Source organism: Sphaerodactylus townsendi, linkage group LG15, assembly GCF_021028975.2.
Source record: "Sphaerodactylus townsendi isolate TG3544 linkage group LG15, MPM_Stown_v2.3, whole genome shotgun sequence".
Lineage (NCBI taxonomy): Eukaryota > Metazoa > Chordata > Lepidosauria > Squamata > Sphaerodactylidae > Sphaerodactylus > Sphaerodactylus townsendi.
Window position 1 is genome coordinate 28,409,210 of NC_059439.1, and position 20,230 is coordinate 28,429,439.

Sequence of the window (20,230 nt, forward strand, 5' to 3'; positions counted from 1 at the left end):
CAGCGCACGTTTTGGCTTATATAAGACCCCGAGGTGGCAAACACAGAGGTAGAAACAAACCAGAGAAGAAAACCAGCAAAAAGACCCACACAACAAACCAAACGGAGTGGAAGACAGCACAGCAAAAACACGGCCGCCGAAACAACCGCGGGAATCGTCAACCTCCGAGGACTGACGGAAAGGAACAAACCAACAAGGCCAACAGCGGCAAATACCTGAGAAGTCCGAATGCTCTGGGCCTGATGGCAAAAAGCCATCGAGGAGGGCACCGAGGAGGTTGGCCTGGGAAGGAAGCGCCGTGGTTTTAACAAAGCTGGGATTCTAGCACTCAAACCAATGATTCAGTTCAGCTTAGTAAGAACATAAGGACATACGAACAAGCCTGCTGGATCAGACCGGAGTCCATCTAGTCCAGCACTCTGCTACTCGCAGTGGCCCACCAGGTGCCTTTGGGAGCTCACGTGCAGGATGTGAAAGCAATGGCCTTCGGCTGCTGCTGCTCCTGAGCACCTGGTCTGCTAAGGCATTTGCAACCTCAGATCAAGGAGGATCAAGATTGATAGCCATAGATCGACTTCTCCTCCATTTAATCTGTCCAAGCCCTTTTTAAAGCTATCCAGGTTAGTGGCCATCACCACCTCCTGTGGCAGCATATTCCAAACACCAATCACACGTTGCGTGAAAAAATGTTTCCCTTTATTAGTCCTAATTCTTCCCCCCAGCACTTTCAATGAATACCCCCTGGTTCTAGTATTGCGAGAAAGAGAGAAAAATGTCTCTCTGTCAACATTTTCTACCTCATGCACTTGGTAATGAAGGCAGCCGGCTATCAGGATTCCTCTAGATCAGGGGTCTGCAACCTGCGGCTCTCCAGATGTCCATGGACTACAATTCCCATCAGCCATGCCGGCAGGGGCTGATGGGATTTGTAGCCCATGAACATCTGGAGAGCCGCAGGTTGCAGACCCCTGATCTAGATTCTGGCTGATTGTTTCTTCTTCTCTAACCACTTTTAGCGCCAGAGATGACAGACTCTCCCAACAGGTTTCCAGTGCGGGTAGCACAAGGAGAAGCGCCCAAGAAGCAGACTGTCACAGGTTGATTCATGCAGCCGCTGGCGGACAGTCCAGCCACTTGGATCGAGACCACGTAGGGCTTTCAAGGTCAGAGCCGGCACTGTGAACGGAGCCTGGAAGCAAACTGGCAGCGAACGGAGCCGATGCAGCTTTGGCACCGTCTGCTCCATCCGGGCTGCCGCGTTCTCCACCCATGGAGGTTTCTGGATGCTCTTCAAAGGCAGCTCTTACAAAGAGCTTTGTTAGTGGCTGCAACTAATCACGAGCAAGCGTGGTGAGATTATTTCCTTCTTGGTAAGGATGCCACTAGGAAAAGGCATTGCAACCTACTAGGCCAGAGTGCTGGGTTTGAGAACATGCTACTGCTGCAGTAGTAGTAGTAGTAGTAGTAGTAGTAGTAGTAGTAGTAGCAGCAGCAGCAGCAGAAGAAGAGTAGTAGTAGTAGTTTGGATTTATACCCCCCTTTCTCTCCTGCAAGGAGAACTCAAAGGGGCTTACAATCTCCTTGCCCTTCCATGACCCCCACCCACAACAAACATCCTGTGAGGTAGGTGGAGCTGAGAGAGCTCCGAAGAAATTTTGGTACCAGTAGATTTAAAAATGCGCCCCTGACAGTCACCCAAAGAAATTCCCCCAGATTCTTTGCTCTCTACCTGCGATGGAGCCACTTCAGAGCACAGAATCTCCCAGCTCTCTTCAGGAAGTTCTATGGTGGGAAAAATTAATTGTTTTTTCCCACCATAGACTTCAATGGGGTTTGCTGCTATGCCCAGCTGGCTCTGTGGTAGAGATTTGAGGGGTCTTGTGTGGGTCTTGCTCTGGGTGGGGGCACTTATTTCCCGCAGGGCTGCTGATGTGTGTCCTGAAAGGAACCAGCCAACTCAGCTGAGGTTTACGTGGGAGGGGCAAATGCTGTGGGCATCCATTTGAAGGTGAACCTGATGCCCACAGAAGTAATGCCCAACCATGCAAACTTCAGCAAAGTTGGCTGGTTCTTTTCAGGAGACACAGCAGCAGCCCTGAGGGAAATAAGTGCTCCCACCAAGAGCAAGACCCCCCGCCCCAGAGCCCCCAATAAAATCTGCAGGACACAGCCAGCTGGGCATAATAGCAAGCCTTATTGAAGTCTATGGTGGGAAAAAACAATTAATTTTTCCCACCATAGAACTTGCTCAAGAGAGCTGGGAGATTCTGTGCTCTGAAGTGGTTCCATTGCAGCCAATGGGGAATTTCTGGGGGAGGGCTGTGGAGTGCACATTTTTCAAGGCAGAGGCACAAAACTTTCAGAGCATCTTCAGGAGACTCTCTTGATGACACCACCCAGGTTTGGTGAACTTTGCTTCAGAGGGCGGTGGGAGATGGGCCCTACTGTTTTGGGGGTCCATAACATTGAACCCCCTGAAGCAAAGCTCACCAAACCTGGGTGGTGTCGTCAAGAGACTCTCTTGAAGATACCCTGAAATTTTGTGGCTTTACCTTGAAAAATGTGCACCCCTCAGCCGTCCCCCCAAGAAATTCCCCATTGACTACAATGGAGTCAAGGCACTTCAGAGCACAGAATCTGGGAAATTTATTTGGGTGACTGTCAGGGACGCATTTCTAAATCTACTAGCACCAAAATTTAGGGGTCTCATCTGGAGACTGTCCTAATGATACCCCCCAAGTTTGGTTCAGGAAGGCCAAAGTTATGGACCCTCCAAGGGGTAGCCCGCATCTCCTGTTAGCTCCCATTGGAAACAATGGGGGATGGGGCACCAATAACTTTGCCCCGCCTGAACCAAACTTTACCAAACTGGGGACCCAAAATCAGGACAGTCCCCAGTTCATACTCTGAAATGTTAGTGCTGCTAGCTTTAAAAATGCGCTCCCTGCAGGCCCAAACGCAAAAAACCACCAAAAAAACACAAAAAAATTCAAATGGACCTGAATTTTTCGGATATACCCGAATATTCGGGTATATCCGAATATGTTATTTGTCTTATTCGGGCATACAGATAATTTTATGCCCAAATAAATCCGAATTCGAATTTTACTGAATTTTTAGGGTATTTACCAAGCCTAGTGATGGCTGTACAAGACACAAATAAATGAATGACAGAAAAACATAGCATAATATAGACAAAAGGATGAATCCTGTGTGATAAGGCTACTGACAGCTGGCTTGAGAAAGCATTGTAGAAACGATTGTCTGTCTATCTGTCTTTCTTTCCATTTTTATCCTGCCCTATCCCAAAGGGCTCAGGGTAGGTTATAACAGTTTTGTCATTAACTTCCTGAAAAACACAATCTCATAATTCTTTATTCTGCTCATGCTATTCAGCACCTTGATCCAAAGTCATTCAAAACTACTCATTGTTCTTCTATCCAAAAACAGGCTGCCGATTTTATCCTATTTCGATAGCCTACATCAGTGTATAATGATTGGACTATGTAAACTTCTCAGCCATCTCACCAAGTACAGAAGATGTGCTATAAGAGCTCCCGGTCTCTTTGCAACAATCAAGATGGCGACAGTTGCTCGTTCAATGTTCCTTACAGCTTAGCTTCTGCATACAGTAAGATTGCTGGAGTCGCTAACATGTTCCAATGTGGTCCGAGGCTATCGAAACAGGATGGAATTGGCAGATTGTTTTTTGATAAAACAGCTGGGCAGCGTGAACCGAGTAGAGAATTATGAGATGGCCCTAGGAGTGTTTTTGAGGACTTTAATGACAAAAACTCAGCAAAAGAAGTCTTTCATTTCTACAGTGCTTTCGCACGGGGTTATTTGTTTTGTCTGTATAAGAAGAAGAGAAGAAAAGTTTTGGATTTACACCCCATCTTTCTCTCCCGAAAGGAGGTTTAGGATGGCTTACAAGGTCCTTTCTCTTCCTCTCCCCACAACAGACACCTTGTGAGGTAGGTGGGACTGAGAGAGTCCCCAAGAACTATGACTAGCTAGCCCAAGGTCACCCAGCAGGCTTCATGTGTCAGAGAAGGGGAACATACCCGGTTCACCAGATAACAGTCCACTGCTCATGTGGAGAAGTAAGGAATCAGATCTGGTTCTCCAGATTAGAATCCACCTGCTCTTAACCACGACACCACGCTGGCTCTCAAGACAAGAGACGTTTGAAGAGACATTTGAACACGAATGGCCCAGAGACATGCAGCACATGGACTTCACAGCCGATGAAAACGGGGTGGTTCTCTTTGCAACGGGGAAGGGGTCAAGAACGTTTGTGAAAGATTAACCTTCCTTATTTTTTTTCTTTTTTTAATTTTTATTTGTGTGTACAAAAAACAAACATATAAGTCAAGTCCATCTCCGACATCAATCGTCATTAGAATGTTGCAATATCTCATTTATACAATCTTTAAAAAGATAAAAAAAATATTAAAAATCGAGTTAGACACTTGACGATATAAAAGATTAACCTTCCTTATTTGATGGGCTTTGATTTTTTTTTTCCCCATAAAAGGACAAGGCAGCATGAATTTCTTATGTTCTTATGAATGCCTGGGACTTCCCGGTTCCCTTTTATCTCCATCCTTCTTTTCCAAAGAATGCCCTCGCTTCGGCTCCTCCAACCCAACCTGGGATTCTCAGCAAACTGGCCACAGGCTTTCCGCGCACTTATCTGCTTGATTCGACTAACTCCCCACAGCGGAGGACCTAAGAATTCCAGAATGCGGCAAGCATGGATTTAATTAATTCATACCCCGCTTCTCTCCCCAGTGGGGATCCAAAGCAACTTGCACCGTTTTCCCATTTTATTCTCACAACAACCCTGTGAGGTACATTAGGCTGAGACTGTGGGATTGGCCTGAGGTCATCCAGCTTCCGTGGCACACAAGGAATTTGAACCTGGGTCCTCCAGATGCTAGTCCAACACTTTTAACCACTACACCACGCTGGTTCAAACATCTTAGCTATAGCCTTCTTCTCCCATGGGGCCAAAGCCTACCAGAACTCCCACCCCCAACTCGGTTTCCCCAAGGCAGCATAGTTGTTGGAGTTGCTGTCGTAGAACAGCCATGTTGGAAGCCGCCTCGAGCCCCTTGGGGAAGAGGCGGCCTATAAGTTTGAAATATAAATAAATAAATAAATAAATAAATAAATAGTCTCCACCCCCCCTCCAATCTCACTCTCCCAATAGGAGAGCAACTTGCCCCAAGGGACAAGTGAATTTTATGATCAAACAGGGATTTGATCCCAAGTCTCCTGATCCAAAAGCCTTACGTTATATTCCTAACGCTGCCTTGGCTTGCCCAAGGCGAGTTACTCACGCTCGCCGCGGGTCCCGGTGAGGCTCCGTGTCCGGGAGGGCAAATATCCTCCGGGTGGGAGTTGGCGTCACCCGGGCCAGACGTGGTTCTTTGCTCTGTAAGAAGGAAAGGGAGGAACTGAGGAAGGGCCCCGCAGGGGAACGATCCTATTATTTGTGTGCCAGCCAGGAGGGGGAGCCGCTCGGAGGCCAGCTGGAGACCTGGGAAGCTCTGACGGGATTTCAAGCCTTGTGTCACATGCGCAGGTGGTCTCGGAAGCGAGGTTCTGAGTGCATCTCTGGACAGATGCTGGGGCGGCAGAGACCGGTGCTTAGGAACACAGAGTAGCGCCTAGAAAGCTGTGGCCAGAGAACGCCAAGGTAAAGAGAAGGAGAGAAGCCAAGGCAAAGGAGGGGAGAAACACACAAAAGCGGGGCATTCATGCCACATCTTCCTTGAAGGCCGAAGATGCTCACGGGCGGTACCCACATCCAGCCAACAGGAACCCCCTGGCTGTCGACTAAAGCCCCCAAATCTAACCAACTAGCAAGCAAGCTTATTGGCCCCCACCCTCTGATGGGCAGAGGCTCCTACCGGGTCACCGGCCGGCTCAGAAGCTGTGCTCCTATTGGCTAACCCTGTGCCAATGGGATTCTTGTTCCACTTCTGCAAGAGCTCCCGGATGTCTTGCTGCGAATATACAGACAGTGAAGGGTGGGATGGACAGGGGGTGAGAGAGAGAGAGAGAGAGAGAAAGAGGGCAGAGAAACCGATGGCAAAATGTGTCCCTTAGAATCCCGTCTCAAGAAACCCACCCTGCCGGTGCTAGATTTTTCCCACAGAGAAGTCTGCAAAGAGTTGGGAAGGTACAGAAGAATGGATTATAAAAATACAAGGGTTTAGAGCAGCAGACAAGTTGACTATTTATCTGAAAAAAAGAAAACATGAACTTATATGATACAACCTTGAAACCATTGATGGACTATTCAATGTTAATAGACTCAGAGAAATATTCTGTTGTAGCTGATAAGAATTAAATAGAGAGACAATAAGTATTTGCTTAAGGGCTGTCAAGTGGACAATAGGAAAAGAAAATCTGTCCAACTGAAATGAATGAAACAATGATACATTCAGCTACTTATGAATGTTGGCTTTAAAACCTCTTCCCAGATAAGAGTACAGGTAGATTAATAGCTTTGTGATGACGGAGAAGTTCAAGCCCGGAATTAAATTTGCTTCTGTATATAAACGATAGCAAGAGATGCCAAATGTTTATTTATCTCTTTTCTTTCTGTCGTTTTTTTTAAAAAAATTATCTCTTACTGATTGGATGTAGTGTTTGTTGCTTTAATGCAGGGGTCTTCAAACTATGGCCCTCCAGATGTTCATGGACTACAATTCCCATCAGCCCCTGCCAGCATGGCCAAGTGGTAGGGCTCATGGGAATTGTAGTCTATGAACATCTGGAGGGCCATAGTTTGAAGATCCCTGCTTTAATGCATAGGTGTCAAACTCACGGCCCTCCAGATGTTATGGACTACGGTTCCCACCATCCCCTGCCAGCATCATGCTGGCAGGGGATGATGGGAACTGTAGTCCATAACATCAGGAGGGCCAAGAGTTCGACACCCCTGCATATCTTAATCATTTTTTTTAATTTAAAAAAATCAGAGGTGAGAAAGTAGATATAAAAAAAGAAAGAGAATGATAGCAAAAAGTTCTTCATTCAAAGATAGAAGGTAAGTGAGGCAGAGAACTTTTCTCTTTCCCTTCTCTGGGACCCCCAAGCCAAGGGCTCTCCCTTTCCCATTTTGGCTCCTTCAAGCCACTCAATGTGGCCCAGAATGTGTGCCAGACAAAAATCACAGCGCAAATAAGGTTTGCTTGTTTTCAAGTGAAGTTTGCCACTCCCTGACCCCTTGGACCCCCGTTCCCCACTGAGCCACCAATCAGAACGGCCCTAACCCCGTTCCCCACTGAGCCACCAATCAGAATGGCCCTAACCCCATTCCCCACTGAGCCACCAATCAGAACGGCCCAAGATGACCCACATCGAGCCCTGCCCTTACACAGTGCCACTGAGCGCAGCTGGTCACATCACACTCTGCTCCCAGACTATGTAATGCTCAAATGTAATAGAAGGAGGAACCGCCCGTTTGTAGTCAGTTTCCTCAGCCCCCAATAGGATGACACCACGCCAAATTCGAGCACGCTCTGGCTTGCCTCCTCACAGGAACGTTTCCTTCCGCGACCTTACCTTTTCTTCGGTGTCCAGCCGAGGGCTGGATGCCGACCGCTTGATGCCGCCGCCCTCCTTGCCCGCCCCTTCCTCCAGCCGGGCGTCCTGCAGCACCCCAAAGCTGCTGGTCTTGCGCAGACTCTGCCTCCAGACCGCGGGGGCTTGTGAGTCCTCCGGTTCCATTGTGCGGCTGCAGCCTCCAGAAAACTGTGGGGGAGGGGGGGGGAAGCGGGCGGGGTGAAAAGAGAGAGAGACGGAGAAGAAGCAGGGAGAAGAAAGGAAGGAATGGGAGTCAGGATGGATGAAGGTATGGAGTCAGGGCGAACAAGAGGGATATAAACCAGGCAGAGCTGAGGCAGGTGGGTTCTCGCACGCCCAGGGTCGCTGGCGACTCCAATTCACGCTAGGTGGCATAGAGTAGAGGTATAGATTTCCCATCATTGAGTCTCTGATTCACGAGGGCTGGGGAACAGATTTCCCCGTGAGAACGGAAGCCACCTAGCGCACCAAACATGGGGGGAGGGGAGTGGAGGGGAAGGCAAAGATCTCTTGGAGGCACACGTAGAGGAAACGTAGAGGGACTCCCAGTATTCACTTCCAGAACGGTGCTTCGTTTTCCTTATCAGCGCTGTCTGCAGGCTCCCTGAGATTTTTAAGTGGCAACGGAAAACTCTGCCCATGTGCTGAGGCAATTACTGTTGTGGAAACAGAGATGTAAAGTGCTTTGAGCTGACTAGGGGGCTCCTGGGACACTGGAATCAGCTTGCTTTCCTAGGGAAGAGAGCCATGATAAGACAGCTTCAAGGCCTCCACTAAGCCCATCTGACCTGGAAGTAGACTGCTCAGCTTCCTGCGTCAAGATCTTTAGGCCCCTGTTCTCCGTTCGTGAGGAAAAGAATAAACTTGCAGGATAGACTTTTGAATGCATTAAGCTGCAGCATGCTGAATTAGACACTTGACGTATTAAGAAGAAGAGTTTGGATTTATATCCCCCCTTTCTCTCATATATGGAGACTCAAAGGGGCTTACAATCTCCTTTCCCTTCCTCCCCCATAATAAACACCCTGTGAAGTGGGTGGGGCTGAGTTCAGTGAGAACTGTGACTAGCCCAAGGCGACCCAGCTGGCACGTGATGGAGTGCACAAGCTAATCTGGTTCACCAGATAAGCCTCCACAGCTCAAGTGGCACAGCGGGGAATCAAACCCGGTTCTCCAGATTAGAGTGCACCTGCTCTTAACCACTACGCCATGCTGGCTCTCTTAAGGACAATGCTGCCTACTCGCACCAGCAGTAGCTCTCCAAGATCTCGGGTCGAGCCCTTCCGCGTCACCTGTTCCTCGATCCCTTTTAACTGGAGACGCCGGGGATCAAACCTGAGCCCTTCCGCTTGCAAAGCCTACGTTCTAGCAATGAGCCACAGCCCCTCTGCTTCTCTCTCTCCCTCACTCACGGCATCTTCCTCTCCGTCCTCAGACACCAGAACGATCCCTGTCTTGCGCAAGCTTTGCCTCCACATGGAAGGCCCCAGAGGGCTCGGGATGGGCAGCAGAGGAGTTATGAAGGCAAACTGCGGCTAAGGGGAACGAAGCACGGAGTCGGGTGGGGAAGCAGCCCCGCAATGGACGCAAGGGGGGGAGGACGCAAGAAGGGCAGGAGGGGGAAAAAAGACAGAACAAAAAAAAGGGGGGGTGGAAAAAAAGACAGAAGAACAAAAAAAAAAGTCCAAAGTATTTCATGCAACACAGAGGCCCCTTCCGCACATGCAGAATAATGCACTTTCAATCCACTTTCACAGTTTTGGGTGTGGATTGTGCTATTCCGCACAGTAAAATCCAGCTGCAAAGTGCGTTGAAAGTGGATCAAAAGAGCATTATTATGCATGGGTGGAAGGGCCAGAGAGAAGCGACATGCAGCGGAAAGAACCCCCCGGCCGGCATCAGGGCGGGGCGAGAGAGTACGGTTAGGGTCCGAGCGGAACATTCGCCGTTTGATCTGCGTGGCCGTTTCCACGGCAGCAGCTCAAACAGGACAAAGGTCGGCCTCCCCTTCCCCTCGGTTAGCTACAAGCCACAGCTGATGAACGAAGCATGGAAGATGAAGGTGTGGGAGTGTTAGCAAAGAGGTTAGTGGCACAAATGCCGCACACGTTGCACGAGTGAGGGAAGAAATCAGGCAAGGATCCATGCAAAGCCCGTGGAGGGTGGAGGAGAGGAGATGAGAGCTATGCTTGTGCCACAGCCTGGGGCCTGAGGGTCCCTTCTTCACTTTCCCCAGAAGGGTCTGAAGTGACCCCTTCCCACTCCAGCCTCCACTGCTTCCTTTCCTCCCGAAGGAGGTGGACGAGAGTTGCTAGGCCAGATGTTCGGCCTCAGCTAAACGGCAAGGAAATAACGGAAGGTGAGGACAGGCGAGAAAACGAAAGGCCTCGAGTTCGGATTCCACGGGTGAACAGCTGCGGAGAGAGCGGAAAAGCTACCGGAGCCTCCCTCGAGAGACTTAAATCCTGCGGTCCTCCGAACGCAAGCTCCGACGTCGGCTGGCTTGTCGGAGCGTAAAGGGCTGATCTGGGATGATAAGTTGGCAGCAGCCACATTGAGTGGGGGAGGAAGAGGCGGGGAACCACGGCAGACACTCCCTGTTGTCATCTCTGGGCTGCCGAGGAGTCCGTGCCAGCGTGGAGAAGAAAAGTCTTACCTTCTGCGTAGCAGGGCTGGGAGGGATGGGGGTGACGGTGGCCAGAGAGACGCCATTCACCGCACTGCTGTCTGTCGGGGGGCTGGTCTTTGCCTCTGTAGAGGACAGGAATCGGTTGTTATCTGACCTGTTCTCCGGGTCTTCCCTCGCTCCCGATTGAGCGCCTGCTTCGTACTGCACCTACCGCTGGAATTGGGAGCCTCCTCTCCGTCCGAGGCTGAGCTGGTCTCGTCCTCGCCGACGGTGATGGTGCCCAAAGTCTTGCGCTCCTTCGACTGGTCCTGGACAGAGATCTTCTCCTTGCTGCTCATGCGACATACCGAACTCCTGGATTGGAGGAGGAGAACGGTAAATGTGGAAGATGATACACAAAAAGCACCCACATTGGATAGCTCTCTTGCTACTCTGCTTTGACCAGCACCAACTCAGTTGCAGACTGAGCTATCATAACAGGGTTGCAAGCATCAGATACGCCGATAACCTCTCAGGACCAACAGCTGGCACCTTAATTTTCATCACACTAAGATTATTATTACTGACTGCATTCTTATCATGCTTGTCCTCACACAAGAGGTCCGGCCCGGCTGACCATTTCCACCCAATTTGACACTCACAATAACCACGAATGACGATATGAAATCGCCCAGCCTTAAGACACTGGCTAAGGAATACAGTTTATTGGTTTAAAGAAGCAGGGCTTGTAGATTACGTGGATCTGGTCTGATAGTGCTCCCTTGCACCTTGCATTTCACCCTCTAGATCAGTGGTGGCGAACCTTTGGCACTCCAGATGTTATGGACTACAATTCCCATCAGCCCCTGCCAGCACAGCCAATTGACCATGCTGGTAGGGGCTGATGGGAATTGTAGTCCATAACATCTGGAGTGCCAAAGGTTCGCCACCATGTCTCTAGATCTTCTTTTCTCCCATTTTAAAAAGAGCTTTATTTAATGTTAACATAGTACATATGAAGTATTTCATTACATACGAAAAAAAATAAAAAGCAAAGAAAGACAGCATACATAGAATTAAAACACATCTGTCTTACTTCTGTCTAATTTCTAATCGCTCTTATTTAGGGCTTGTTATAAAGCTCTTAGTATTTTAATATTGACACTCATAATCTAGGGTGTCACTCATAATTTTTTTAAACATCATACTGAGTATGAAAACTACTTTCCTTTTAAGTTACAATAACTTCCTTTTAAGTTACAGTAACTTCCATTCCAATATCGTTCCCTTCTCAATGCAAGATCAAAAAGATACTTCGGGCTACGAGTTATTAAGAATTTTATAATATAAATTATATATTCATATAGTACCGTCTAGATCAGTGGTTCCCAAACTTATTTGGCCTACAGCCCCCTTTCCAGAAAAAATATTACTTAGCGCCCCCTGGAAATTAATTTTTTAAAAAATTTTAATAGCAATTAAACAGAAAGATACATGTATTAATGTTTCTACCTGTGGCCATCACCGCCCCCCTGGATCACTGCAGCACCCACAAGGGGGCGGTGGTGCCCACTTTGGGAATCACTGGTCTAGAGCACAGGTGTTAACTTGCGGCCCTCCAGATGTTATGGACTACAGTTCCCATGATGCTGGCAGGGGATGATGGGAGCTGTAGTCCATAACATCTGGAGGGCCGCAAGTTTGACGCCTGTGCTCTAGATCTTAAGCGTGGCAGGGGCACATTCGCTACTCTCTCATGGGCACTCTGGTTAGAGTAGCCCCCCCCTTTTGAGCCTGTGGGCACATTTGGAACGGCACGGTGGGCAGCCACAAGATGGCTGTAGCAGGATGCACGACCAGCCACAAAAACCGGCCACAGCTTAACTTTGGTAATACAGTGTGGATCTTCGTGCTGTGTTGGCAGCTGCTGCCAAAGCGACGTTCAAAAAATCTGCACAGCCAATCCAATCTCCAATAGTCAATCAGAAGCTGTGCTGGGCAAAAAGGACTGGTGCCCCCCCCCGTCCTGAAAACATTTGGCAGGTAACAGAAAGTGTGTCAGTGGGTGGCACGGTGCCCTGGCGTGCCAGGCTGGGGACCCTTGGCTTAGAGGGTTGAACCGAGTGGGACTTTGGTTTGCTTCAGATCCAAGAACACCGCGGTGATTCCTCTCCAGCTTAACGGCATTGTCAGCCAACGCAACCTCGAGTGAACTGATGCTTCCTGCCCTGAGAGGAATTTGCCAGGCTGCTACTGTTGGCAGGGCGACAAGCTCCCGTAATTGGTACTAACTCGACACGTAACCACAAACTGTTGGATGGCGGGACCCGGAATCTGCAATTTGTAACATGTAAACACGTCTGCAGGAAACAGAGCCGAGGCCGTTCCTATCCCCCCGGGCGAGCCCAAGGCGCACCAAATAAAGGCTTCTCTGGGACTTGTTTTGCAGCCTCCGCTTGCGAGAGCTGCCAACCGGGTGCCAAACCAGAAGCGGCAACCCAGACGAAGAGCAGGCGGCTGACGGACGGCAAGCCCTCGGCGCTCATCTTCTGTCAGGTAGAGTCTGTAAACAGGCCTTCAGGGAGTCAGACCTCTGGCCTCTGTAAGCCAATGTCTGGACTCCACCTGGCAGGGATTCTCCTGGGTCTCAGGAAGTGAAAGGTCTTCCCCAACACCTGATGCTGGGAACCCAACCTGGGACCCCGTGCGAGTGAAGCAAACGCTCTACTACAGAGCCCACCCCCAGTTATCTTAGAAAAGACCCCCACTGTGGCCGAAAGCCAAAGAAGAAGAAGAAGAGTTTGGATTTATACCCCACCTTTCTCTCCTGTAAGGAGCCTCAAAGGGGTTTACAAGCTCCTTTCCCTTCCTCTCCCCACAACAGACCCCTTGTGAGGTAGGTGGGGCTGACAGAGTCCTGACAGAACTGTGATTAGCCCAAGGCCACCCAGCAGGAATGCGGAAACACATCTGGTTCACCAGATAAGCCTCTGCCACTCAGGTGGAGGAGCGGGGACTCAAACCCGGTTCTCCAGATTAGAACCCATCTGCTCTTAACCACCACGCCACGCTGGCTCCCAAAGGTGTGGCCTTGATCACTGGGCAGTTCAGGTTTTCAAGAACGGGAGGGAAACAATCATTGCTGTTGCTCCCCCGCCCCCACCCCTCACCTTCGGTGCTTGCTCGTGTACGAAGGGGGCTGTTCCAAGCAGGTGTCAATCACAGCCTGCCGCAGGTGCGCTTCCTTCTTGCTGCGAAGCTACGGTGACAAAAGAGGGTCAGTCTGTTAACTGAATCAAGGGAAAAGGCAGCATGAGCCTGTCAAGACCTTTGCAAATGAGGGTGGCAGATTTGAATGGGGAGCAACGATTCCTGTCCTCTTCCTCCTCCTCCTCCTCCTCCTCCTCCTCCTCCGAAGAGTTGGATTTATATCCCCCCTTTCTCTCCTGCAGGAGACCCAAAGGGGCTTACAAGCTCCTTGTCCTTCCCCTCTCACAACAAACACCCTGTGAGGTGGGTGGGGCTGAGAGAGCTCCTTAGAGCTGTGACTAGCCCAAGGTCATCCAGCTGCCATGTGTGGGAGTGTACAGGCTAATCTGAATTCCCCAGATAAGCCTCCACAGCTCAGGCGGCAGAGCTGGGATTCAAACCCGGTTCCTCCAAATTAGATACACGAGCTCTTAACCTCCTACGCCACTGCTGCACTTCCGGAAGACCACAGCTCTCTTTTCGAGACAGGGCAAAACAGCCAAGGACAGCAGTGAACGGAACATGAACTGGGAACCACGCGGAAGCAAACTGCATCACAGTAGATTCAGAGGTCTGCGACCTGCAGCTCTCCAGATGTTCATGGACTACAAATCCCATCAGCCAATTGGCCATGCTGGCAGGGGCTGATGGGAATTGTAGTCCACGAACATCTGGAGAGCCGAGGTTGCAGACCCCTGCAGTAGACGTTAAGGGAGGAGGAGCGCAGTGGGCTGCCATGTGAAACTCAACACAGAGCAGGAAGATGACAGAGGCAAGGGGGTGGGATTTGGGTTTGTTTGTTTTTTCACAGGGCCAGCTAAGACAAGCACCAGATCATCAAAAGGCTTAGTATAAAAGGGACAGTAGGAAGCCTTTTTTGGTTCAAGGGTCTTTGCTACACAGCAGATGTCCAGCTGCTTCTGTGTGGGCCGCAGGACCGGTTTCGGCAGCAACGTCAGTTCCGCTGTTTCCACTAGGGTTGCGGGACCTGTGAGTTTCCCTCCTTCCTCCCCGTTCCCCAACTCCCCAAACTAGAATCTCTGAGATTTCCCAACAAGCCTCTGCAGATGTCGGGAGCTCGATCTAACAGGGCAGGAGCTGGGAGAACTCAGCACGAGACTGAGATGAGCACGTCCCGGGAGGAGTGTCAGCTCGTCCGACACCTGCCACGTGGGGAGGAAAAAGAGGAAGAAGCCGGGTAAAGCAGATCACTCACGTCGTTCTGTTTACGCTGCAGCTCCTCGAGCAGGGCCAAAGAATCCTCGTCTGCGAGGTCGCAGGGACGCTGGCCCTAGATGGGAGAGGGGCAGGAGACATCAGAGATGCCCCCAACCTGCGCTTCCCAGCAGGCCGAATTGCACAGTGACCTGGCACTGCATCCCCCAACACCCCCTGCCCCAAACCCTGCCTCCAACCACAAGCCGTGCCGAGGGCTTCGATGACACCCCACTGCTATCCCATTCACCTCTCAGACTCCAAAGTGCTTTTTCGGTGCTCCTGACCGGGATCCCGAGAGCGAGGACACAGCCCCCTCCCACTACTCTCGTTCCCCCCACCACCACTGCACACGCACTCACCACGTTGTTGAGCGCCTCCATATCACAGAAGTGGTCTGCCAAAAGGCGACAAGCTTCCTCGACTCCCCAGTGGGCTGCGGCATGCAAGGGAGTCCAGCCGTCCTTGTCCTGCACGTTGGGGTCGTAGCCGGCCTGCAGGAGCAGCCTGGGAGGGAAGGAAGACACAGTGGGGGGTCTATCATAGTTTCATGTGCTTGCAATTCAGGGGAAGCAGGTGCTACGTCACACATCCTACTGCATTGCGAGCTCCATAAAAGGGAAAGGAAGTCTGCAATTCAACCGTTGTTAATTCGTAAGATGAATAGTAATATTTTAAACTGTTCCGAGCCCATGTAAAGTGGGGAGGGGGTGTCTAATAATCAATCAGTCAAATAAAGCGGATCTCAACACTGCCCCAGTGTGAGTCTATCAAAAACAGCAGTACGTACAGGAAGTCATGTTGGTGAGGGAGCAAGCTTGTTTTCTGCTGCTCCAGAGACTAGGACCAGGAGTCATGGGATCAAGGTGAAGGAAAAGAGATTCCACCGAAACATCAGGAAAAACTTCCTGACAGTCAGGGCTGTTCGACAGTGGGATGCACTGCCTCGGAGTGTGATGGAGTCTCCTTCACTTTTTAAAGAGAGGCTGGATGGCCATCTGTCAGGAGTGCTCTGATCATGCGTTCTTGCATTGCAGGGGGTTGGACTTGATGGCTCCTCCAACTCTATGATTCTATATTTTGACTGGCTGTGGATTCCTGAGGCAAATGTCTTTCATATCACATATGACCTATTTTCAACTGGCAACATAGGTGATTGAACCCGGGACCTTTTGCAGGCCTAGCGGATGGTCAGCTACCTAGCATTTGGGCACCAGAGAGCCGTTCGCCTCTCAGCTGTATGATCTAGGCATTTCAAACTCTAAGGAAGGATAGGCCATGGGTGAGAGCAGAGAAGGTTCCAGAAATCAGAGCCCTGAGGTCTTTTGTGAAGGAAGAAGAAGAAGAGTTTGGATTTATATCCCCCCTTTCTCTTCTGTAAGGAGACTCAAAGGGGCTTACAATCACCTTTCCCTCCCCCCCCCCCCACAACAAACACCCTGTGAGGTGGGTGGGGCTGAGAGGCTCTGAAGAACTGTGACTAGCCCAAGGTCACCCAGCTGGCATCTGTTGGAGTGCACAAGCTGATCTGGTTCACCAGATAAGCCTCCACAGCTCAAGTGGCAGAGCGGGGAATCAAACCCAGTTCTCCAGATTAGAGTGCACCTGGTCTTAACCATTACACCACGCTGGCTTTCAGGAAGTGGGACACAGTGACACTGTCCAAGGGGTCTGCAGAAATATAACCCCTGAGTTAGCTTGCAGAGTGAGGGGATCCCGACTGTTGTCTAAAATTTTTGGAGGTTTTGTCTACTATGTAAACCGAAAGCTCCGGGGTCCTTTAGGGCACACAGCAGGGTCTGTTGGAGAAAGGCAAGAGGGAACGGGGATCGTCATAAGAACATAAGAACATAAGAACAAGCCGGCTGGATCAGGCCAGAGTCCATCTAGTCCAGCTCTCTGCTACTCGCAGTGGCCCACCAGGGGCCTTTGGGTGCTAACATGCAGGATGTGAACGCAATGGCCTTCTGCGGCTGTTGCTCCTGAGCACCTGGACTGTTAAGGCATTTGCAATCTCAGATCAAAGAGGATCAAGATTGGTAGCCATAAATCGACTTCTCCTTCATAAATCTGTCCAAGCCCCTTTTAAAGCTATCCAGGTTAGTGGCCATCACCACCTCCTGTGGCGGCATATTCCAAACACCAATCACACGTTGCGTGAAGAAGTGTTTCCTTTTATTAGTCCTAATTCCTCGATCGGGTCAGGATCTTCATGGTTTTGGGAAGGCAAGGAAACGAGAACGAGAAAAACAGTGAAGCTGTGGTAACTCCGGCCCCACTGCTCCCCTTTACATAAAAATAATATTTACCATCTAAACTCCAAAGTTTAACCTCTGCTCCAAAGAGACTCACAGGTGGCAGGGGTGGAGACCAATATCCACCTTGCCTACGCTTTTCCCCAAGCCCCACCTGTGCTCAGGGGAAGTTTGGCAAGTCAGATGGAGTTTGAGAATCCTCTTCCCCAGAACAACCCCCTGAGCTTCCCCAGAAGTGTTATCTAGGGTTACGCAACGACCCACCCTGGGATGGGCTGGAAGAGTAGATCTGGGAGGTGGTTATGGTAAGTTCCCAGACCTGTTAGGGCGAAGAAGATGTAAATATATTGGGAAACCATATTGGGAACCCAGGTCCTTCAAGGAATCCCAAAATACAAAGGGGCAGGGGAAATATTTATTTCAAAGATTGATATTCCCTCCCTCCCTCCGTTACCCAGGTCTTCGGTGAGAGTCACAAACAGGGACCCAAACAAATTGTTTTCAGTCCCAGCAGTGATGCTGAGTAAATCTTTCCTCTTGGATCAGACCCTCTTCAACCATAACTCTTGCCTATAACTAGAGGGCCAAAAGTCTGGCGGCAGTGGCGTCCGGGGATCCCCATTCCTTCCTTCCTTCCTTCCTTCCTTCCTTCCTTCCTTCCTTCCTTCCTTCCTTCCTTCCTTCCTTCCTTCCTTCCTTCCTTCCTTCCTTCCTTCCTTCCTTCCTTCCTTCCTTCCTCCCTCCCTCCCTCCCTCCCTCCCTCCCTCCCTCCATCCCTCCCTCCCTCCCTCCCTCCCTCCCTCCCCCGGTCCATTTGTGCTACCAGCCACACAAACATGGCTTGATGACAGCCAAATTCTTCCAAGGCACGGTCAAAGTGGACTTGCCCTCTTCTGCCATAATCGACAACCACTCTATGATATGATCTAGCTATCTGCTCTAAGAAAAACCAGTAGTAACTACACCCTGGCGTACATACACTAAGGAGCACCAGGCAGATCACGTTAGAAGACGGAGATTTCATCTCACCTCATAACCTCGACATAGCCCTTGGCAGCTGCCACGTGCAAGGCGGTGGCCCCAGTTTTGGGGTGGGGCTCGTCAGCTATTTTGCCGGCGTTCAGCCACTGGCGCGCATCACGGAGCATCACCTCCTCCTCCTCCCGTTTGGCGACTTCAACGTCTACCCCTGAAAGCAGAAGCGGCTGGTGTCACAGAGGTTGAAGGGATAAGGGCCACTCAAACTCAAAAAAGGCTGCAGTTGCATCACAGGAGGCAGGACTTCTTTTAATGGCAAAGTGGAATCCTAGCAAGAGAAAACCTAAACACCCCCCCCCACATACCCAACATACTCCACATTTGTAGTTGGAAGTGTGGACCTGGGAAGCAGGTAAGGCAAGCTTCCACACCTGTTGAGGCAGAGGCCACAACCCATGATGGAATTTGGCAACTGGATTGGGAATCTACGTCCTTCAGGCACCTCCAACTCCTTATGCCTCACCTGAGACTGAAAGTTGGGTAACTGGGGATGGGTGGCCCCGTTTTCTGCTCGCCGAGAGAGAGAGCACATACGCCATCATTCCACAACCGCATCACGCATGTGCCCGGCATAATATCCTGACTCTCACAACGGTCAGAAGCAGGTTCAATTACAAGCAATAAGCAGAATTCATGTAGGCCAGTGGTGGTGAACCATTGGCACTCCAGATGTTATGGACTACAATTCCCATCAGCCCCTGCCAGCATGGCCAATTGGCAGGGGCTGATGGGAATGGTAGTCCATAACATCTGGAGTGCCAAAGGTTCGCCACCACGGATGTAGGCCATCTGGGTACAGACTTCCTTTAAACGGCTCTAGAGGGAGGAACCCCTTCGGTATGCTGGAAGGTAGCTTAGAAGGCATGCAGAAGGCAACTGAGTTAAAAAAGTATCTTGAAGGACAGTTTTACGACACAGCTCTGGCTGAAGCTGAGGCCTTCCCAAGCAAATGCCCCATGCGTCCAAACCTCCAAGGAGATCCCAGCATTTTCCTGGGGAAAGGGACATGGAGGGCTGACGGGAGCTCCAAAAGAGCAAGAGCAGAGTTCCGTTCACTGCAGCTGGAGCCCGCAACTGGCTGGCCGGCCGGCCTACCGCCTCACCTCTCTTTGTAATCTCCGAACGCAGTAAGGCCTCCATGTTGTCAGCCTCGGCGATGTCCAATGGCACATCCCCGTCGCTGTTCACTGCGGCGATATTGGCACCGTGGTCCAAGAGGTATCTGGGCCAGACAATAAAGACACACTAGGTCCGGTCCACAGACCACCTGCCCAAGGCTCTGGTCTCCCCCTGCTTAGACCACATCTGGCCCAAGACTTTGCTTCAAGCCTTGCTGGACAGAGCCGACCTAACTTCCTCGGGCGATGGAGCATGACCACTGTGCGCCCGCATCTTTAGCGCACGGTTGCCCCCTTTCTTTGGAGTTGGGGAGAACAGATGGCCGGGCCGTTTGGGATACAGCCGGTTCGCCTCAGCCTTTGAGACCACTGTCCTTGCAGCTAGGGTCCCGCCCTTTAAAAGGTGTATCTCAGCAAACAGTGTATAGCCTCCCACAACGACAGTGAAAGGTCCCCCCCCAACCAAGTGTTTCCTAAACTTTTTGTTAACAAAAAAAAAGGGGCGGGAAATCACAATTTATGGAAAGTGGTAGGTTAAAAACAGAGAAACGACCAGAAAGGGCTTTAAACACTTGGTGGATGACGAAGAAATAGTTTCTTGATCTGTTCCGATGCTGTTTTGTTTACAGAGGGATGGCAGGAGATGAAGGTTGGTGGGGCCGGCCCAGCATCCTTTGTGCTTTGGGATGAACCTTTCAATAACTAAGCTGCTGTGCCACCCTCACGCGGTATAGTGTCTAGATCCGTGGTGGCGAACCTTCGGCACTCCAGATGTTATGGACTACAATTCCCACCAGCCCCTGCCAGCATGGTCAATGGGCCATGCTGGCAGGGGCTGATGGGAATTGTAGGCCATAACATCTGGAGTGCCAAAGGTTCGCCACCACTGGTCTAGATCAAGGGGAGAAATTGTACCACTCTATTCTGCCTTGGTTAGGCCTCGCCTAGTGTACAGTGTTCAGTTCTGGGCACTGCGATTTAAGAAGGATATTGACAAGCTGGGATGGGTCCAGAGGAGGGAACCAAAAATGGTAAAAAGTCTGGAATCCATGCCCTGTGAGGAGAGACTTAGGGAGCTGGGGATGTTTAGTCTGGAGAAGCGAAGGTTAAGGGGGGACATGATAGCCATGTTTAAATATTTGAAG

The 20,230-nt window shown here is 50.5% G+C and overlaps 1 protein-coding gene across 5 annotated transcripts in view; it reads right to left on the minus strand.

The window, feature by feature from the left end:
- The window catches only part of PPP1R12C (protein phosphatase 1 regulatory subunit 12C), a 45,004-nt gene that overhangs the window by 11,584 nt on the left and 13,190 nt on the right, over positions 1–20,230 (minus strand). For 3 of the 5 annotated variants that reach the window (XM_048517077.1, XM_048517080.1, XM_048517078.1), the window contains exons 3-12: positions 19,071–19,189; positions 17,959–18,118; positions 15,037–15,181; positions 14,676–14,750; positions 13,381–13,469; positions 10,443–10,585; positions 10,259–10,353; positions 7,582–7,770; positions 5,919–6,014; positions 5,346–5,440 (exon numbers count right to left, since the gene is read on the minus strand). In XM_048517077.1, coding sequence (XP_048373034.1) covers positions 5,346–5,440; positions 5,919–6,014; positions 7,582–7,770; positions 10,259–10,353; positions 10,443–10,585; positions 13,381–13,469; positions 14,676–14,750; positions 15,037–15,181; positions 17,959–18,118; positions 19,071–19,189 — 1,206 coding nt within the window. The remainder of the gene's footprint in view (positions 1–5,345; positions 5,441–5,918; positions 6,015–7,581; positions 7,771–10,258; positions 10,354–10,442; positions 10,586–13,380; positions 13,470–14,675; positions 14,751–15,036; positions 15,182–17,958; positions 18,119–19,070; positions 19,190–20,230) is intronic. The other 2 variants (XM_048517079.1, XM_048517083.1) reach the window with 1 other exon arrangement.